The 17,580-nt window shown below is 40.8% G+C and overlaps 1 protein-coding gene across 1 annotated transcript in view; it reads right to left on the minus strand.

Annotated features, from left to right (window-relative positions):
- LOC128642450 (large neutral amino acids transporter small subunit 4-like) overlaps positions 1 to 14,697 on the minus strand; it is a 152,498-nt gene extending 137,801 nt beyond the window's left edge. Inside the window, exons 1-2 of the mRNA XM_053695220.1 lie at positions 14,640 to 14,697; positions 4,618 to 4,759 (exon numbers count right to left, since the gene is read on the minus strand). Of these exons, the coding sequence (XP_053551195.1) occupies positions 4,618 to 4,756 (139 nt within the window). The 5' untranslated portion in view covers positions 4,757 to 4,759; positions 14,640 to 14,697. The remainder of the gene's footprint in view (positions 1 to 4,617; positions 4,760 to 14,639) is intronic.
- Between the last annotated feature and the right edge of the window lie 2,883 nt (positions 14,698 to 17,580).

Below are 17,580 nucleotides of genomic sequence, written 5' to 3' on the forward strand. Positions count from 1 at the left end.
CATGTGAAGTCTAAGCCAGCCTCCATCTCTATAGAATGTATCATGTGAAGTCTAAGCCAGCCTCCATGTCTATAGGATGTATCATGTGAAATCTAAGCCAGCCCTCATCTCTATAGAATGTATCATGTGAAGTCTAAGCCAGCCTCCATCTCTATAGAATGTATCATGTGAAGTCTAAGCCAGTCTCCATCTCTATAGAATGTATCATGTGAAGTCTAAGCCAGCCTCCATCTCTATAGAATGTATCATGTGAAGTCTAAGCCAGCCTCCATCTCTATAGAATGTATCATGTGAAGTCGAAGCCAGCCTCCATGTCTATAGGATGTATCATGTGAAGTCTAAGCCAGCCTCCATCTCTATAGAATGTATCTTGTGAAGTCTAAGCCAGCCTCCATCTCTATAGAATGTATCATGTGAAGTCTAAGCCAGCCTCCATCTCTATAGAATGTATCATGTGAAGTCTAAGCCAGCCTCCATGTCTATAGGATGTATCATGTGAAGTCTAAGCCAGCCCTCATCTCTATAGGATGTATCATGTGAAGTCTAAGCCAGCCCTCATCTCTATAGAATGTATCATGTGAAGTCTAAGCTAGCCTCCATGTCTATAGAATGTATCATGTGAAGTCTAAGCCAGCCTCCATCTCTATAGAATGTATCATGTGAAGTCTAAGCCAGCCTCCATGTCTATAGAATGTATCATGTGAAGTCTAAGCCAGCCTCCATCTCTATAGAATGTATCATGTGAAGTCTAAGCCAGTCTCCATCTCTATAGGATGTATCATGTGAAGTCTAAGCCAGCCTCCATCTCTATAGAATGTATCATGTGAAGTCTAAGCCAGCCTCCATCTCTATAGGATGTATCATGTGAAGTCTAAGCCAGCCTCCATCTCTATAGGATGTATCATGTGAAGTCTAAGCCAGCCCTCATCTCTATAGGATGTATCATGTGAAGTCTAAGCCAGCCCTCATCTCTATAGGATGTATCATGTGAAGTCTAAGCCAGCTTCGATCTCTATAGGATGTATCATGTGAAGTCTAAGCCAGCCTCCATCTCTATAGGATGTATCATGTGAAGTCTAAGCCAGCCTCCATCTCTATAGAATGTATCATGTGAAGTCTAAGCCAGCCTCCATCTCTATAGAATGTATTATGGGAAGTCGAAGCCAGCCTCCATGTCTATAGGATGTATCATGTGAAGTCTAAGCCAGCCTCCATCTCTATAGGATGTATCATGTGAAGTCTAAGCCAGCCTCCATCTCTATAGGATGTATCATGTGAAGTCTAAGCCAGCCTCCATCTCTATAGGATGTATCATGTGAAGTCTAAGCCAGCCCTCATCTCTATAGGATGTATCATGTGAAGTCTAAGCCAGCCCTCATCTCTATAGGATGTATCATGTGAAGTCTAAGCCAGCTTCGATCTCTATAGGATGTATCATGTGAAGTCTAAGCCAGCCTCCATCTCTATAGGATGTATCATGTGAAGTCTAAGCCAGCCTCCATCTCTATAGAATGTATCATGTGAAGTCTAAGCCAGCCTCCATCTCTATAGAATGTATTATGGGAAGTCGAAGCCAGCCCTCATCTCCTACTTATTTTGCAAACAAATTGTAAATATAAGCTCTCAGTACAATGATAAAAGGCTTATCCAACTGTTATCACCACCCTGCGAGAAGTCTGAAGTTGTTTCTCAATGTTCCTAATCTGTCTTTACCCCTGTGTTCTGACAGAGCCATATGCAACATCTTCACCTCCTCATCCGTTCATCTTTTTCTATCCTCTCTTATCATCTAATTCCTCAGACCTCTTGCCCTCCCATCTACAATTTAACCCCCCTATTCCTTTCTAGCACGCACTTAAAGGGACATTATACACTCATTTTTTTTTTTGCATAAATGTTTTGTAGATGATCTATTTGTATAGCCCATAACGTTTTTTTGTTTTTTTTAAATGTATAGTTTTGCTTATTTTTAAATAGCATTGCTCTGATTTTCAGACTCCTAACCAAGCCCCGAAGTTTTATGTGAATATGGTCAGCTACCTTCTCCAGCTTGCTCCTGTTTGTGTAAAGGGTCTTTTCATATGCAAAAGAAGGGGGATGGGGGGAGTGTCTTATTTCCCATTTGCAGTGGGCTTTCCAGCTACCTTTTCAACAGAGCTAAACTGAAAGCTTCTAAGTAAGTTTTTAAACAGTTTTATACTGGATTTTTATATCAGTATCTGTGCATCTTATTATTTATAGTAGTGTCTATTACATGCAGTTATATGAAAATGAGTGTATACTGTCCCTTTAATGTTACCTCTACCGCCCTCTTTCTCTGCTTTCTTTTGTACAATATGCCCTATTAGCTATTTTCCTACACTTTTCTATACATTTACTCTTTTACTCTGTTTAATTCTCGTCATATTGTCGCACTTACCTAGTTTACAAACATGTACTTCCTGTCAATTTCACTTTGAATATAATATGTTTATACAATCCTGTATAATTTACTATATATGCTCTTTCATACATGCTATAATATATTTCAGTGCACTGTCCCACTTAACCTATTTGTAGTTGAAATGTTGCTGCATTGGTCATTTAATGGGACATGAAAACCAAGGTTTTTCTTCTCTCCCCTCTCACTCTGTTTCTCTCACTGCCCCCCTCTCTCTTACACTCTCCCTCTATCTCTCTTCCCTTCTTACTCTATTTCTCTCTCTCCCCCTCTCTTTCTTACACTCTTTTTCACTTTCCCTCTATTTCTCTCACTGCCCCCTCTCTCTTACACTCTCTCTCTTTACTCTCCATCTTACTCTCTTTTTCTCTCTGTCTCTCTCTCTTTCTTACACACTCTCTCTCATTAATTATTCATCTTTATCTTCCCCCTCCCTCTCTCTTTCCCCTCCCTCTCTATTTCACTCTTCCCTTCTCTATCTCTCCCTCTCTCTTACACTCTCTCTCTTTACTCTCCATCTTACTCTCTTTTTCTCTCTGTCTCTCTCTCTCTCTCTCTCTCTCTTTCTTACACACTCTCTCTCATAAATTATTAATCTTTCTCTTCCCCTCCCTCTCTCTTCCCCCCCCCCTCTCTATTTCACTCTTCCCTTCTCTATCTCTCCCTCTCTCTTTTTCTATGAATAAATTGTAAGTTCTCTGTGTCAATGACTCCACACCCAATTCCTTGGCTTCCCAGTAAAATATGTATATCTACCCCTTGCTATAGATGCCCTTTACACAGTGAGTGTTTACATACAGGGAGTGATACAGCTATACAAATAAATGTATATATCTATACATATTATAGCTCATGCACTACTGTGCAAAAGTTTGAGGCAGGTGTGAAAAAATGCTTTAAAGTAAGAATATTTTCAAAAGTAGAAATATTAATAGTTTGTTTTTATCAATTAACAAAATGTAAAGCGAGTGAACATCTAAATCAGATCAGTATGTGGTGTTTGATTCTGCTAGGTAACTTGCACACAGTTTTCAAGGCACTCGGCAGGTAGGTTATTACAAACGTCTTGCAGAACTAACTACAGTTCTTCTGCCGATATAGGCAGCCTCAGTTGCTTCTGCCTCTTCGCCTAATTCCTGACAAACTTGATGATGTTGAGATCAGAGCTCTGTGGGGTCATCTATATCACTTCCAAGAGACTCCTTGTTCTTCTTTACGCTGAAGATAGTTTTTAATGACTTTGACTGTATGTTTGGATCATTGCTATGCTTGTTTTCTGTCAAATATTTACAATTTTGACTCACCAGTCCAAAGCACCTAATTACATTTTTCTGCACCTCAGTTCCTGTGTTTTTGTGCATAGATGAGTCGCTTGGCTTTATTTCCACGTTGGAGTTATGGCTTTTTGGCGCTAGTCTTTCATGAAGACCACTTCTGACCAGACTGTACCAGGGTCCCACAGCTGGACACCTTCCAGTTGCAAAAAGAAGTTGCATGGTGTGTCTTTCATCTGCTGCACTAATTTTCCTTGGCCAATCACTGTGTTTATAGTCCCATATGCCAGTTTCTTTGTGCTTCTCCAGAAGAGCTTGGAGAGCACATCTGGAAAACCTTGTCTGCCTTGAAATTTCTGCCAGGGAGAAACCTTACTGATGTACTAGAATTACTACTACTTGTGTCATGTTGCTGTGCTCAGTCTTACAGTGGTGTATCTCTTTAGCAACCTCACTTTGTTATCAGAGCTTGTCTGTTCCTCACCTAGGTTTATTCTTCCTACACAGCTGTTTCTGTTTCAGTTAATTATTGTGTTTCAACGGCCTACATATTAAATTGATGATCATTAGTAGCTGTTTTGTATAATTGTTTAATCATGCACCTGACTATATGCCTACAAAATCCCTGACTTCACATAAGTGTACCTAGAAAAATTTGAAGGCACATATTGATCTGATTTAGATTTTTCTAATGTTCACTCGACTTTGCCGTTGTTAATAGATAAAAAACAAACTAATAACATTTCTATTTTTGAAACTATTCTTACTTTACAGTATTTTTCACACCTGCCTATAACTTTTGCACAGCAGTTTATATGCTAATAGGATAGGCATGTGCTGCCTTGTGAACATGCCTGATACTATTTTGCTGACTGGTGAGTGCATCTCATGTTATATACTCACCTGCAGGGCAGTGCCCAGAGAGGACCCCCAGCTGGCTCAGTATAGGGTTCAGGGAATTCCAGCCAAGAAGACATCCAGAAAATAAAAAAGTCTCAACCAGTGCTGAGCCGAGCATCCAATACTTCCACTTCTGCCCCATACCCTGTGAAGATAGGGGCAATGAAAATAAAGAAGTGCTATGTGAAGGTCATGTGTAAGTACAAGTATATTGTATGTATAAGGTGTAAGTTGTGTATAAGCACTCTGTATGTATTAGGTGTGAGTTGTGTATAAGCACTCTGTATGTATTAGGTGTGAGTTGTGAATAAGCACTCTGTATGTATTAGGTGTGAGTTGTGTATAAGCACTCTGTATGTATTAGGTGTGAGTTGTGTATAAGCACTCTGTATGTATTAGGTGTGAGTTGTGTATAAGCACTCTGTATGTATTAGGTGTGAGTTGTGTATAAGCACTCTGTATGTATTAGGTGTGAGTTGTGAATAAGCACTCTGTATGTATTAGGTGTGAGTTGTGTGTAAGCACTCTGTATGTATTAGGTGTGAGTTGTGTATAAGCACTCTGTATGTATAAGGTGTGAGTTGTGTATAAGCACTCTGTATGTATAAGGTGTGAGTTGTGTATAAGCACTCTGTATGTATAAGGTGTGAGTTGTGTGTAAGCACTCTGTATGTATAAGGTGGGAGTTGTGTATAAGCACTCTGTATGTATAAGGTGTAAGTTGTGTATAAGCACTCTGTATGTATAAGGTGTGAGTTGTGTATAAGCACTCTGTATGTATAAGGTGTAAGTTGTGTATAAGCACTCTGTATGTATAAGGTGTAAGTTGTGTATAAGCACTCTGTATGTATAAGGTGTAAGTTGTGTATAAGCACTCTGTATGTATAAGGTGTAAGTTGTGTATAAGCACTCTGTATGTATAAGGTGTGAGTTGTGTATAAGCACTCTGTATGTATAAGGTGTAAGTTGTGTATAAGCACTCTGTATGTATAAGGTGTAAGTTGTGTATAAGCACTCTGTATGTATAAGGTGTGAGTTGTGTATAAGTGTAAGCCCTCTGTATGTATAAGGTGTGAGTTGTGTATAAGCACTCTGTATGTATAAGGTGTAAGTTGTGTATAAGCACTCTGTATGTATAAGGTGTAAGTTGTGTATAAGCACTCTGTATGTATAGGTGTGAGTTGTGTATAAGCAGTCTGTATGTATAAGGTGTAAGTTGTGTATAAGCACTCTGTATGTATAAGGTGTGAGTTGTGTATAAGTGTAAGCCCTCTGTATGTATAAGGTGTGAGTTGTGTATAAGCACTCTGTATGTATAAGGTGTAAGTTGTGTATAAGCACTCTGTATGTATAAGGTGTGAGTTGTGTATAAGCACTCTGTATGTATAAGGTGTAAGTTGTGTATAAGCACTCTGTATGTATAAGGTGTGAGTTGTGTATAAGTGTAAGCCCTCTGTATGTATAAGGTGTGAGTTGTGTATAAGCACTCTGTATGTATAAGGTGTAAGTTGTGTATAAGCACTCTGTATGTATAAGGTGTGAGTTGTGTATAAGCACTCTGTATGTATAAGGTGTAAGTTGTGTATAAGCACTCTGTATGTATAAGGTGTGAGTTGTGTATAAGTGTAAGCACTCTGTATGTATAAGGTGTAAGTTGTGTATAAGCACTCTGTATGTATAAGGTGTGAGTTGTGTATAAGCACTCTGTATGTATAAGGTGTAAGTTGTGTATAAGCACTCTGTATGTATAAGGTGTGAGTTGTGTATAAGCACTCTGTATGTATAGGTGTGAGTTGTGTATAAGAAATCTGTATGTATAAGGTGTAAGTTGTGTATAAGCACTCTGTATGTATAGGTGTGAGTTGTGTATAAGCACTCTGTATGTATAGGTGTGAGTTGTGTATAAGCACTCTGTATGTATAGGTGTGAGTTGTGTATAAGCCCTCTGTATGTATAAGGTGTAAGTTGTGTATAAGCACTCTGTATGTATTAGGTGTGAGTTGTGAATAAGCACTCTGTATGTATTAGGTGTGAGTTGTGAATAAGCACTCTGTATGTATAGGTGTGAGTTGTGTGTAAGCAGTCTGTATGTATAAGGTGGGAGTTGTGTATAAGCACTCTGTATGTATAAGGTGTAAGTTGTGTATAAGCACTCTGTATGTATAGGTGTGAGTTGTGTATAAGCACTCTGTATGTATAGGTGTGAGTTGTGTGTAAGCAGTCTGTATGTATAAGGTGGGAGTTGTGTATAAGCACTCTGTATGTATAAGGTGTGAGTTGTGTATAAGCACTCTGTATGTATAAGGTGTGAGTTGTGTATAAGCACTCTGTATGTATAAGGTGTGAGTTGTGTATAAGCACTCTGTATGTATAAGGTGGGAGTTGTGTATAAGCACTCTGTATGTATAAGGTGTGAGTTGTGTATAAGTGTAAGCCCTCTGTATGTATAGGTGTGAGTTGTGTATAAGCACTCTGTATGTATAAGGTGGGAGTTGTGTATAAGCACTCTGTATGTATAGGTGTGAGTTGTGTATAAGCACTCTGTATGTATTAGGTGGGAGTTGTGTATAAGCACTCTGTATGTATAAGGTGTGAGTTGTGTATAAGTGTAAGCCCTCTGTATGTATAAGGTGTGAGTTGTGTGTAAGCACTCTGTATGTATTAGGTGTGAGTTGTGTATAAGCACTCTGTATGTATAAGGTGTGAGTTGTGTATAAGTGTAAGCCCTCTGTATGTATAGGTGTGAGTTGTGTATAAGCCCTCTGTATGTATAAGGTTGTGAGTTGTGTATAAGTGTAAGCACTCTGTATGTATAGGTGTGAGTTGTGAATAAGCACTCTGTATGTATAAGGTGTGAGTTGTGTATAAGTGTAAGCACTCTGTATGTATAGGTGTGAGTTGTGAATAAGCACTCTGTATGTATTAGGTGTGAGTTGTGAATAAGCACTCTGTATGTATAGGTGTGAGTTGTGTGTAAGCAGTCTGTATGTATAAGGTGGGAGTTGTGTATAAGCACTCTGTATGTATAAGGTGGGAGTTGTGTATAAGCACTCTGTATGTATAAGGTGTGAGTTGTGTATAAGCACTCTGTATGTATAAGGTGTGAGTTGTGTATAAGCACTCTGTATGTATAAGGTGTGAGTTGTGTATAAGCACTCTGTATGTATAAGGTGTGAGTTGTGTATAAGCACTCTGTATGTATAAGGTGTGAGTTGTGTATAAGCACTCTGTATGTATAAGGTGTGAGTTGTTTATAAGCACTCTGTATGTATAAGGTGTGAGTTGTGTATAAGTGTAAGCACTCTGTATGTATAAGGTGTGAGTTGTGTATAAGTGTAAGCACTCTGTATGTATAGGTGTGACTTGTGTATAAGCACTCTGTATGTATTAGGTGTGAGTTGTGTATAAGTGTAAGTACTCTGCATGCATACGTGTGAGTTGTGTATAAGTGTAAGAACTCTGTATGTATAGGTGTGAGTTGTGTATAAGCACTCTGTATGTATGAGGTGTGGGTTGTATATAAGCACTCTGTATGTATAAGGTGTGAGTTGTGTATAAGTGTAAGCACTCTGTATGTATAGGTGTGAGTTGTGTACAAGCACTCTGTATGTATGAGGTGTGAGTTGTGTATAAGCACTCTGTATGTATAGGTGTGAGTTGTGTATAAGTGTAAGCACTCTGTATGTATAGGTGTGAGTTGTGTATAAGCACTCTGTATGTATAAGGTGTGAGTTGTGTATAAGTGTAAGCACTCTCTATGTATAGGTGTGAGTTGTGTATAAGCACTCTGTATGTATGAGGTGTGAGTTGTGTATAAGTGTAAGCCCTCTGTATGTATAGGTGTGAGTTGTGTATAAGCCCTCTGTATGTATAAGGTGTGAGTTGTGTATAAGCACTCTGTATGCATAAGGTGTGAGTTGTGTATAAGTGTAAGCCCTCTGTATGTATAAGGTGTGAGTTGTGTATAGCACTCTGTATGTATAAGGTGTGAGTTGTGTATAAGTGTAAGCACTCTGTATGTATAGGTGTGAGTTGTGTATAAGCACTCTGTATGTATGAGGTGTGAGTTATGTATAAGCACTCTGTATGTATAGGTGTGAGTTGTGTATAAGTGTAAGCACTCTGTATGTATAGGTGTGAGTTGTGTATAAGCACTCTGTATGTATAAGGTGTGAGTTGTGTATAAGTGTAAGCACTCTCTATGTATAGGTGTGAGTTGTGTATAAGCACTCTGTATGTATGAGGTATGAGTTGTGTATAAGTGTAAGCCCTCTGTATGTATAGGTGTGAGTTGTGTATAAGCCCTCTGTATGTATAAGGTGTGAGTTGTGTATAAGCACTCTGTATGTATAAGGTGTGAGTTGTGTATAAGTGTAAGCCCTCTGTATGTATAAGGTGTGAGTTGTGTATAGCACTCTGTATGTATAAGGTGTGAGTTGTGTATAAGTGTAAGCCCTCTGTATGTATAGGTGTGAGTTGTGTATAAGCACTCTGTATGTATAAGGTGTGAGTTGTGTATAAGCACTCTGTATGTATAAGGTGTAAGTTGTGTATAAGTGTAAGCCCTCTGTATGTATAGGTGTGAGTTGTGTATAAGCCCTCTGTATGTATAAGGTGTGAGTTGTGTATAAGCACTCTGTATGTATAAGGTGTGAGTTGTGTATAAGTGTAAGCCCTCTGTATGTATAAGGTGTGAGTTGTGTATAGCACTCTGTATGTATAAGGTGTGAGTTGTGTATAAGTGTAAGCACTCTGTATGTATAGGTGTGAGTTGTGTATAAGCACTCTGTATGTATAAGGTGTGAGTTGTGTATAAGAAATCTGTATGTATAAGGTGTGAGTTGTGTATAAGCACTCTGTATGTATAAGGTGTGAGTTGTGTATAAGTGTAAGCACTCTGTATGTATAGGTGTGAGTTGTGTATAAGCACTCTGTATGTATTAGGTGGGAGTTGTGAATAAGCACTCTGTATGTATAGGTGTGAGTTGTGTATAAGCAGTCTGTATGTATAAGGTGGGAGTTGTGTATAAGCACTCTGTATGTATAAGGTGTGAGTTGTGTATAAGCACTCTGTATGTATAAGGTGTGAGTTGTGTATAAGCACTCTGTATGTATAAGGTGTGAGTTGTGTATAAGCACTCTGTATGTATAAGGTGTGAGTTGTGTATAAGCACTCTGTATGTATAAGGTGTGAGTTGTGTATAAGCACTCTGTATGTATAAGGTGTGAGTTGTGTATAAGTGTAAGCACTCTGTATGTATAGGTGTGAGTTGTGTATAAGTGTAAGCACTCTGTATGTATAGGTGTGACTTGTGTATAAGCACTCTGTATGTATTAGGTGTGAGTTGTGTATAAGTGTAAGTACTCTGCATGCATACGTGTGAGTTGTGTATAAGTGTAAGCACTCTGTATGTATAGGTGTGAGTTGTGTATAAGCACTCTGTATGTATGAGGTGTGAGTTGTATATAAGCACTCTGTATGTATAAGGTGTGAGTTGTGTATAAGTGTAAGCACTCTGTATGTATAGGTGTGAGTTGTGTATAAGCACTCTGTATGTATGAGGTGTGAGTTGTGTATAAGCACTCTGTATGTATAGGTGTGAGTTGTGTATAAGTGTAAGCACTCTGTATGTATAGGTGTGAGTTGTGTATAAGCACTCTGTATGTATAAGGTGTGAGTTGTGTATAAGTGTAAGCACTCTCTATGTATAGGTGTGAGTTGTGTATAAGCACTCTGTATGTATAAGGTGTAAGTTGTGTATAAGTGTAAGCCCTCTGTATGTATAGGTGTGAGTTGTGTATAAGCCCTCTGTATGTATAAGGTGTGAGTTGTGTATAAGCACTCTGTATGTATAAGGTGTGAGTTGTGTATAAGTGTAAGCCCTCTGTATGTATAAGGTGTGAGTTGTGTATAGCACTCTGTATGTATAAGGTGTGAGTTGTGTATAAGTGTAAGCACTCTGTATGTATAGGTGTGAGTTGTGTATAAGCACTCTGTATGTATAAGGTGTGAGTTGTGTATAAGAAATCTGTATGTATAAGGTGTGAGTTGTGTATAAGCACTCTGTATGTATAAGGTGTGAGTTGTGTATAAGTGTAAGCACTCTGTATGTATAGGTGTGAGTTGTGTATAAGCACTCTGTATGTATAAGGTGTGTGTTGTGTATAAGAAATCTGTATGTATAAGGTGTGAGTTGTTGTTACAAACTGCTATGTGTAACTGGCCCTTTAAATGGAAAATTGCCCTGCTTCCCTGGATTTTGGAGAAGCCTATTTGCCAGCCTCCTTCCACATGACTATGGCCCCTGGAAGATTGTGCCCCTGAGGACATATTGACTTTTGTTGGGTGTGTGTGGCCCTTTAAGAACCATCTGGGGACATATTGTGACTTTGATGAACAATGCCCCTTTAAGACTATGTCCCCAGACCTGTGAAATGACTTGTCCCTGGCTTTCTCCCACTTGGTTCAGTTTCATTGTGTGCCATTAAGAGTTAATTTTGTTCAATTCTAAATACAAGTTTGCTGGGATCAGCTCTAATTAGGTTTAGTGATAAAACTTTCCCATTGTCTAATCAGACTAGTATTGATAAGGTGGACTGCATTGTTTTATTGTGTGTAATGTTATCTGCTGAAGTAAATGTTGTGGCCTGTCAAAGGGAGTGTCTCTCTATCTAATATCAAATGTGTGATGGGGGATTTTTTGCCTCCCCCTGAGAGTGTCCTGTTTGCATGTAACCTGAATAAAAGCAGGCTGTGTGCTCCAGCACATCAGACCTATGTTGACCCTCTAACTTGAAGCTTTGACTCATGTTTGTAGGATACAGCTTATAATCACTACAGGGATTGCTATGCTCTTCATACTCCCTTAGCTACAGGGATTGCTACAGAAGGAAGAGGTTCACCTACTGGAGCCTGGTCATAGGTCCAGGGCGCAGAGCAGACGGCGAGATACCAGCCCAGCAGCGGTGGTTCATAGAGTCTGCATTACTTATGGTGGCTACGCAGCAGTTATAATGTCCACGGTGCTGCTGCTCCTTTGGTGAGCGCTAGGAGCATCCTTTTCTACGGTCCAACTTCCAGCCAGCCTGGAGGCAACCGTAACATTTGGCGGCAGCGGTGGGATTGGCGTCCTAGCGCAAGGAGCAGCACCACAACAGCACTGGTATTGTAGGAAAGTTATTGAGGGCAACGCTAGCCACTGCGCAGCGTCCCTACCTACAGCAGCATGGAGCTGACAAGACACTATTCAGAACCCTGTGAAGAGCACCTCAACCTGATCCGTCGCTATGAGGGCGCGGATTTCGTTCCAGAGGTAAAGAGGCGGCTAGTCCGATATGGTCCAGACCCTGCACAGGAGGTAGTCAGTCGCATCATCCGGGAATTGGATACGGAGAACAAAGCGGCACGAGCCTTTGAGCGCCAACTGTGGAGTTTGAGGGTCTGGACACCTGGTCTCCAGCGAAAAAGTGAGTCACAGGGAGCGGAGAGCAACGACCTCCCTTCCCAGCGGCAGCCAGAGTTACAGGGAGAGGAGAGCAGCGACCTCCCTCCCCAGCGGCAGTATACCGTGCAGAGGGAAGAGACAACCAGTCCCCTTCCCCAGCCAGAGATACCAGAGGCAGCAGGCCTCATAGACTGGTCCTGGGAGGACCCCCAGCAGGCAGGTGGAGATGGGACCGCAGTTTCTCTACCGGCCCTACAGGGATGCTGGGCAGGCGGCCCAGATCCCCAGCGACAGACCCAGCTACAGGGAGGGGAGAGCATCGACCTCCCTCCCCAGCCGGAGTGTGCCTTCCAGGGAGAGGAGACAACCGGTCTCTCTCCCCAGCCGCAGCATGTTCCACAGGAAGCGGAGAGCATCGACCTCCCTTCCCAACGGCCACCGGAGTATCAGGAGGAGGAGGTAAGCCAATCTCCCCCTCCCCAGCTAACCCCTAACTTGGGCCCAGGGTTAACAGTGGAGATGTTAACCCCCACTGACCCCCACGTTCTCTTTGCCACCGGGCAGGACTATGCCCCAATTCCCACAGCAGAAGAGCTGGCATCAGGACAGAGCGCTGCTGGCCTCTGCCCTACAGACCCCCTTGTTACAGGACTGGCCTGCAAACCCCTCACCCCAGCAGAAGCGCTGGCACCAGGGCAGAGTGCCGCTGGCCTCTGCCCCCCAAGTACCACCAGCTATTTGCCCAGCTGCTCCAGGAAGGCCGAGGATGCTACACTTTCATCCTACAACCTGGAACCTACAGGCCAGTACTACTTATTGTGGGGGGGCTACTTTGCTGCTAATGTTTATTTGTGGGTGGGTTGCGAGACTAACTTAGGCACTGACCGGCAGAAGGTCAGGTGCCTGGTTAGTCTCCCTCCAAAAGGGGAGATATGTTACAAACTGCTATGTGTAACTGGCCCTTTAAATGGAAAATTGCCCTGCTTCCCTGGATTTTGGAGAAGCCTATTTGCCAGCCTCCTTCCACATGACTATGGCCCCTGGAAGATTGTGCCCATGAGGACATATTGACTTTTGTTGGGTGTGTGTGGCCCTTTAAGAACCATCTGGGGACATATTGTGACTTTGATGAACAATGCCCCTTTAAGACTATGTCCCCAGACCTGTGAAATGACTTGTCCCTGGCTTTCTCCCACTTGGTTCAGTTTCATTGTGTGCCATTAAGAGTTAATTTTGTTCAATTCTAAATACAAGTTTGCTGGGATCAGCTCTAATTAGGTTTAGTGATAAAACTTTCCCATTGTCTAATCAGACTAGTATTGATAAGGTGGACTGCATTGTTTTATTGTGTGTAATGTTATCTGCTGAAGTAAATGTTGTGGCCTGTCAAAGGGAGTGTCTCTCTATCTAATATCAAATGTGTGATGGGGGATTTTTTGCCTCCCCCTGAGAGTGTCCTGTTTGCATGTAACCTGAATAAAAGCAGGCTGTGTGCTCCAGCACATCAGACCTATGTTGACCCTCTAACTTGAAGCTTTGACTCATGTTTGTAGGATACAGCTTATAATCACTACAGGGATTGCTATGCTCTTCATACTCCCTTAGCTACAGGGATTGCTACAGAAGGAAGAGGTTCACCTACTGGAGCCTGGTCATAGGTCCAGGGCGCAGAGCAGACGGCGAGATACCAGCCCAGCAGCGGTGGTTCATAGAGTCTGCATTACTTATGGTGGCTACGCAGCAGTTATAATGTCCACGGTGCTGCTGCTCCTTTGGTGAGCGCTAGGAGCATCCTTTTCTACGGTCCAACTTCCAGCCAGCCTGGAGGCAACCGTAACAGTTGTGTATAAGAAATCTGTATGTATAAGGTGTGAGTTGTGTATAAGCACTCTGTATGTATAAGGTGTGAGTTGTGTATAAGTGTAAGCACTCTGTATGTATAAGGTTGTGAGTTGTGTATAAGCACTCTGTATGTATAAGGTGTGAGTTGTGTATAAGTGTAAGCACTCTGTATGTTTAAGGTTGTGAGTTGTGTATAAGCACTCTGTATGTATAAGGTGTGAGTTGTGTATAAATGTAAGCCCTCTGTATGTATAGGTGTGAGTTGTGTATAAGCACTCTGTATGTATAAGGTGTGAGTTGTGTATAAGAAATCTGTATGTATAAGGTGTGAGTTGTGTATAAGCACTCTGTATGTATAAGGTGTGAGTTGTGTATAAGCACTCCGTATGTATAAGGTGTGAGTTGTGTATAAGTGTAAGCCCTCTGTATGTATAGGTGTGAGTTGTGTATAAGCACTCTGTATGTATAAGGTGTGAGTTGTGTATAAGAAATCTGTATGTATAAGGTGTGAGTTGTGTATAAGCCCTCTGTATGTATAGGTGTGAGTTGTGTATAAGCACTCTGTATGTATAAGGTGTGAGTTGTGCTATGTGTGTAATGTGACAGTGCTGTACTCACCTATATGTCACATGCTGTGTGTGTGATGCTATGTGTGTAATGTGACAGTGCTGTACTCACCTATATGTCACATGCTGTGTGTGTGATGCTATGTGTGTAATGTGACAGTGCTGTACTCACCTATATGTCTGTACCTCTGTGATCAGTGTAGAAAGCGCAGTCTGATCAAGTTGTCACCTCTCACACAGGTCTACACTGTGGCTATTGTGCTCACACTCCCTGGGCACACTCCTGTGTTTACACATAACACAACTGTCCTTACCCACAAACAAAACAGCCCTTAAAGTAATGACGTAGATTGGGGGGAGGTTCTGTGTACAGTGCAACAAAGATATAAACATACAAAAACTAGACATACACACAATACTGTAAATGACATTATACTCATCAGAAACGGCTTCATCATAACAATCACATATCAGCAGAAATTTAAAAAAATTGTTTCAGATTAATTGTTCGACATAAAAAAAACAAAATGTTTAATTTTGATCAGTATCTACCCATAGGGTCATTCGAAATGTGTATGACAAAGAAGATCCATTTGTCCCCTATTGCCTATGGGAAACAGCTAGACATCAGTGCTTTAAACTAAGTTATACATAACTGCCAGTGCTACTACTACAAGCGAACAGCAGCACAAAAAGATATTTTTTAAAATGATATTTCTCTTTTAATGGTATCAGGATTGTCAAGAAATAAAGTGATAGCTACTTGTTGGATGACACAGGAGCCAATCAGCTGACAATGGTATTGCTGGATTTCTATTGTGTTCCCTACCTTTGAAGTAAGTAACAGTTTTATCCTCATGAAGAATTAACTAGATCTTTTTTGTATTGTACATACGTTCATTCCTTAAATGAGACACTCACAACTTGCATTTTCTGATAGCCACAACCAAAACCTATACCTGTCAGTCCTCTAAGCATGGCCAAAGCCTTGCTGCACTTACCACAGACTGGGTGCTTGAGCATGACTGGCCTTCCCTGTGAAAAAAATATTAGATTAAATTGGATGTGCCAAATCTGTGTATAAATTAATATGCTGTGATCGAAAATATCATTAACTATCGCCTAGATTACGAGTCTTGCGTTAGGGTTAAAAAGCAGCGTTGAGAGGTCCCAACGCTGCTTTTTAACGCAGCTGGTATTACGAGTCTGGCAGGTACAGCTGTACCGCTCACTTTTTTTCCACAACTCAAGCATACCGCAAATCCCCATATGTCAATTGCTTATCCTTATTTTCAATGGGATTTTCCTAACGCTGGTATTACGAGTCTTGGAAAAAGTGAGCGGTACACCCTCTCCTGTCAAGATTCCTACCGCATTTAAAAGTCAGTAGTTAAGAGTTTTATGGGCTAACGCCGTAGCATAAAACTCTTAACTAAAGTGCTAAAAAGTACACTAGCACCCATAAACTACCTATTAACCCCTAAACCAAGGCCCCCCCCATCACAAACACTATAACAAAATTTTTAACCCCTAATCTGCCGACCGGTCATCGCCGTCACTGTAATAAATATATTAACCCCTAAACTGCCGCACTCCCGCCTCGCAAACACTAGTTAAATTTTATTAACCCCTAATCTGCCATCCCTAACATCGCCGACACCTACCTACATTTATTAACCCCTAATCTGCCGCCCCAACGTCGCCGCTACTATATTAAATGTATTAACCCCTAAACCTAAATCTAACCCTAACTTAAATATAATTTAAATATATCTAAATAAAATTACTACAATTAATTAAATTATTCCTATTTATAACAAAATACTTACCTGTTATATAAACCCTAAGATAGATACAATATAACTAATAATTACATTGTAGCCATCATAGGGTTTATTTTTATTTTACAGGCAACTTTGTATTTATTTTAACTAGGTAGAATAGTTACTAAATAGTTATTAACTATTTACTAACTACCTAGCTAAAATACGTAAAATTTTACCTGTAAAATAAACCCTAACCTAAGTTACAATTACACCTAACACTACACTATAATTAAATTAATTACCTAAATTAACTACAGTTAATTACAATTAAATTAAATAAACTAAAGTACGGAACCCCCCCCACTAAATTACAGAAAATAATAAAATAATTACAAGATTTTTAAACTAATTACACCTAATCTAATCCCCCTAATAAAATAAAAAAAGCCCCCCAAAATAATAAAAATTCCTACCCTATACTAAATTGCAAATAGCCCTTAAAAGGTCTTTTTGTGGGGCATTGCCCCAAAGTAATCAGCTCTTTTACCTGTAAAAAAACAAATACAATACCCCCCAACATTTAAACCCACCACCCACACACCCAACCTAAAACCCACCCAATCCCCCCTTAATAAAACCTAACACTAACCCCTTGAAGATCACCCTACCTTGAGACTTCTTTACCCAACCGGGCAGAAGTGGTCCTCCAGACGGGCAGAAGTCTTATCCTATCCGGGCAGAAGAGGTCCTCCAGACGGCCAGAAGTCTTCAGCCAGGCGGCATCTTCTATCTTCATCCATCCGGAGCGGAGCGGGTCCATCTTCAAGACATCCAACGTGGAGCATCCTCTTCTTTCCAACGACTAACACTAAATGATGGTACCTTTAAGTGACGTCATCCAAGATCGCATCCCTTCAATTCCAATTGGATGGAATTGAAGGGATGCCATCTTGGATGACGGTACCTTTAAGTGATGTCATCCAAGATGGCATCCCTTCAATTCCGATTGGCTGATATAATTCTATCAGCCAATCGGAATTAAGGTACAGCCAATAGAATGCAAGCTCAATCCTATTGGCTGATTGGATCAGCCAATAGGATTTTTTCTACCTTAATTTCGATTGGCTGATAGAATTCGGAATTGAAGGGATGCCATCTTGGATGATGTCACTTAAAGGTACCGTCATTTAGTGTTAGTCGTCGGAACGAAGAGGATGCTCCGTGTCGTATGTCTTGAAGATGGACCCGCTCCACTCCGGATGGATGAAGATAGAAGATGCCGCCTGGATGAAGACTTCTAGCCGTCTGGAGGACCTCTTCTGCCCGGTTGGGTGAAGACGTCTCAAG

This window comes from Bombina bombina, chromosome 11 (assembly GCF_027579735.1).
Source record: "Bombina bombina isolate aBomBom1 chromosome 11, aBomBom1.pri, whole genome shotgun sequence".
Classification (NCBI taxonomy): Eukaryota; Metazoa; Chordata; class Amphibia; order Anura; family Bombinatoridae; genus Bombina; species Bombina bombina.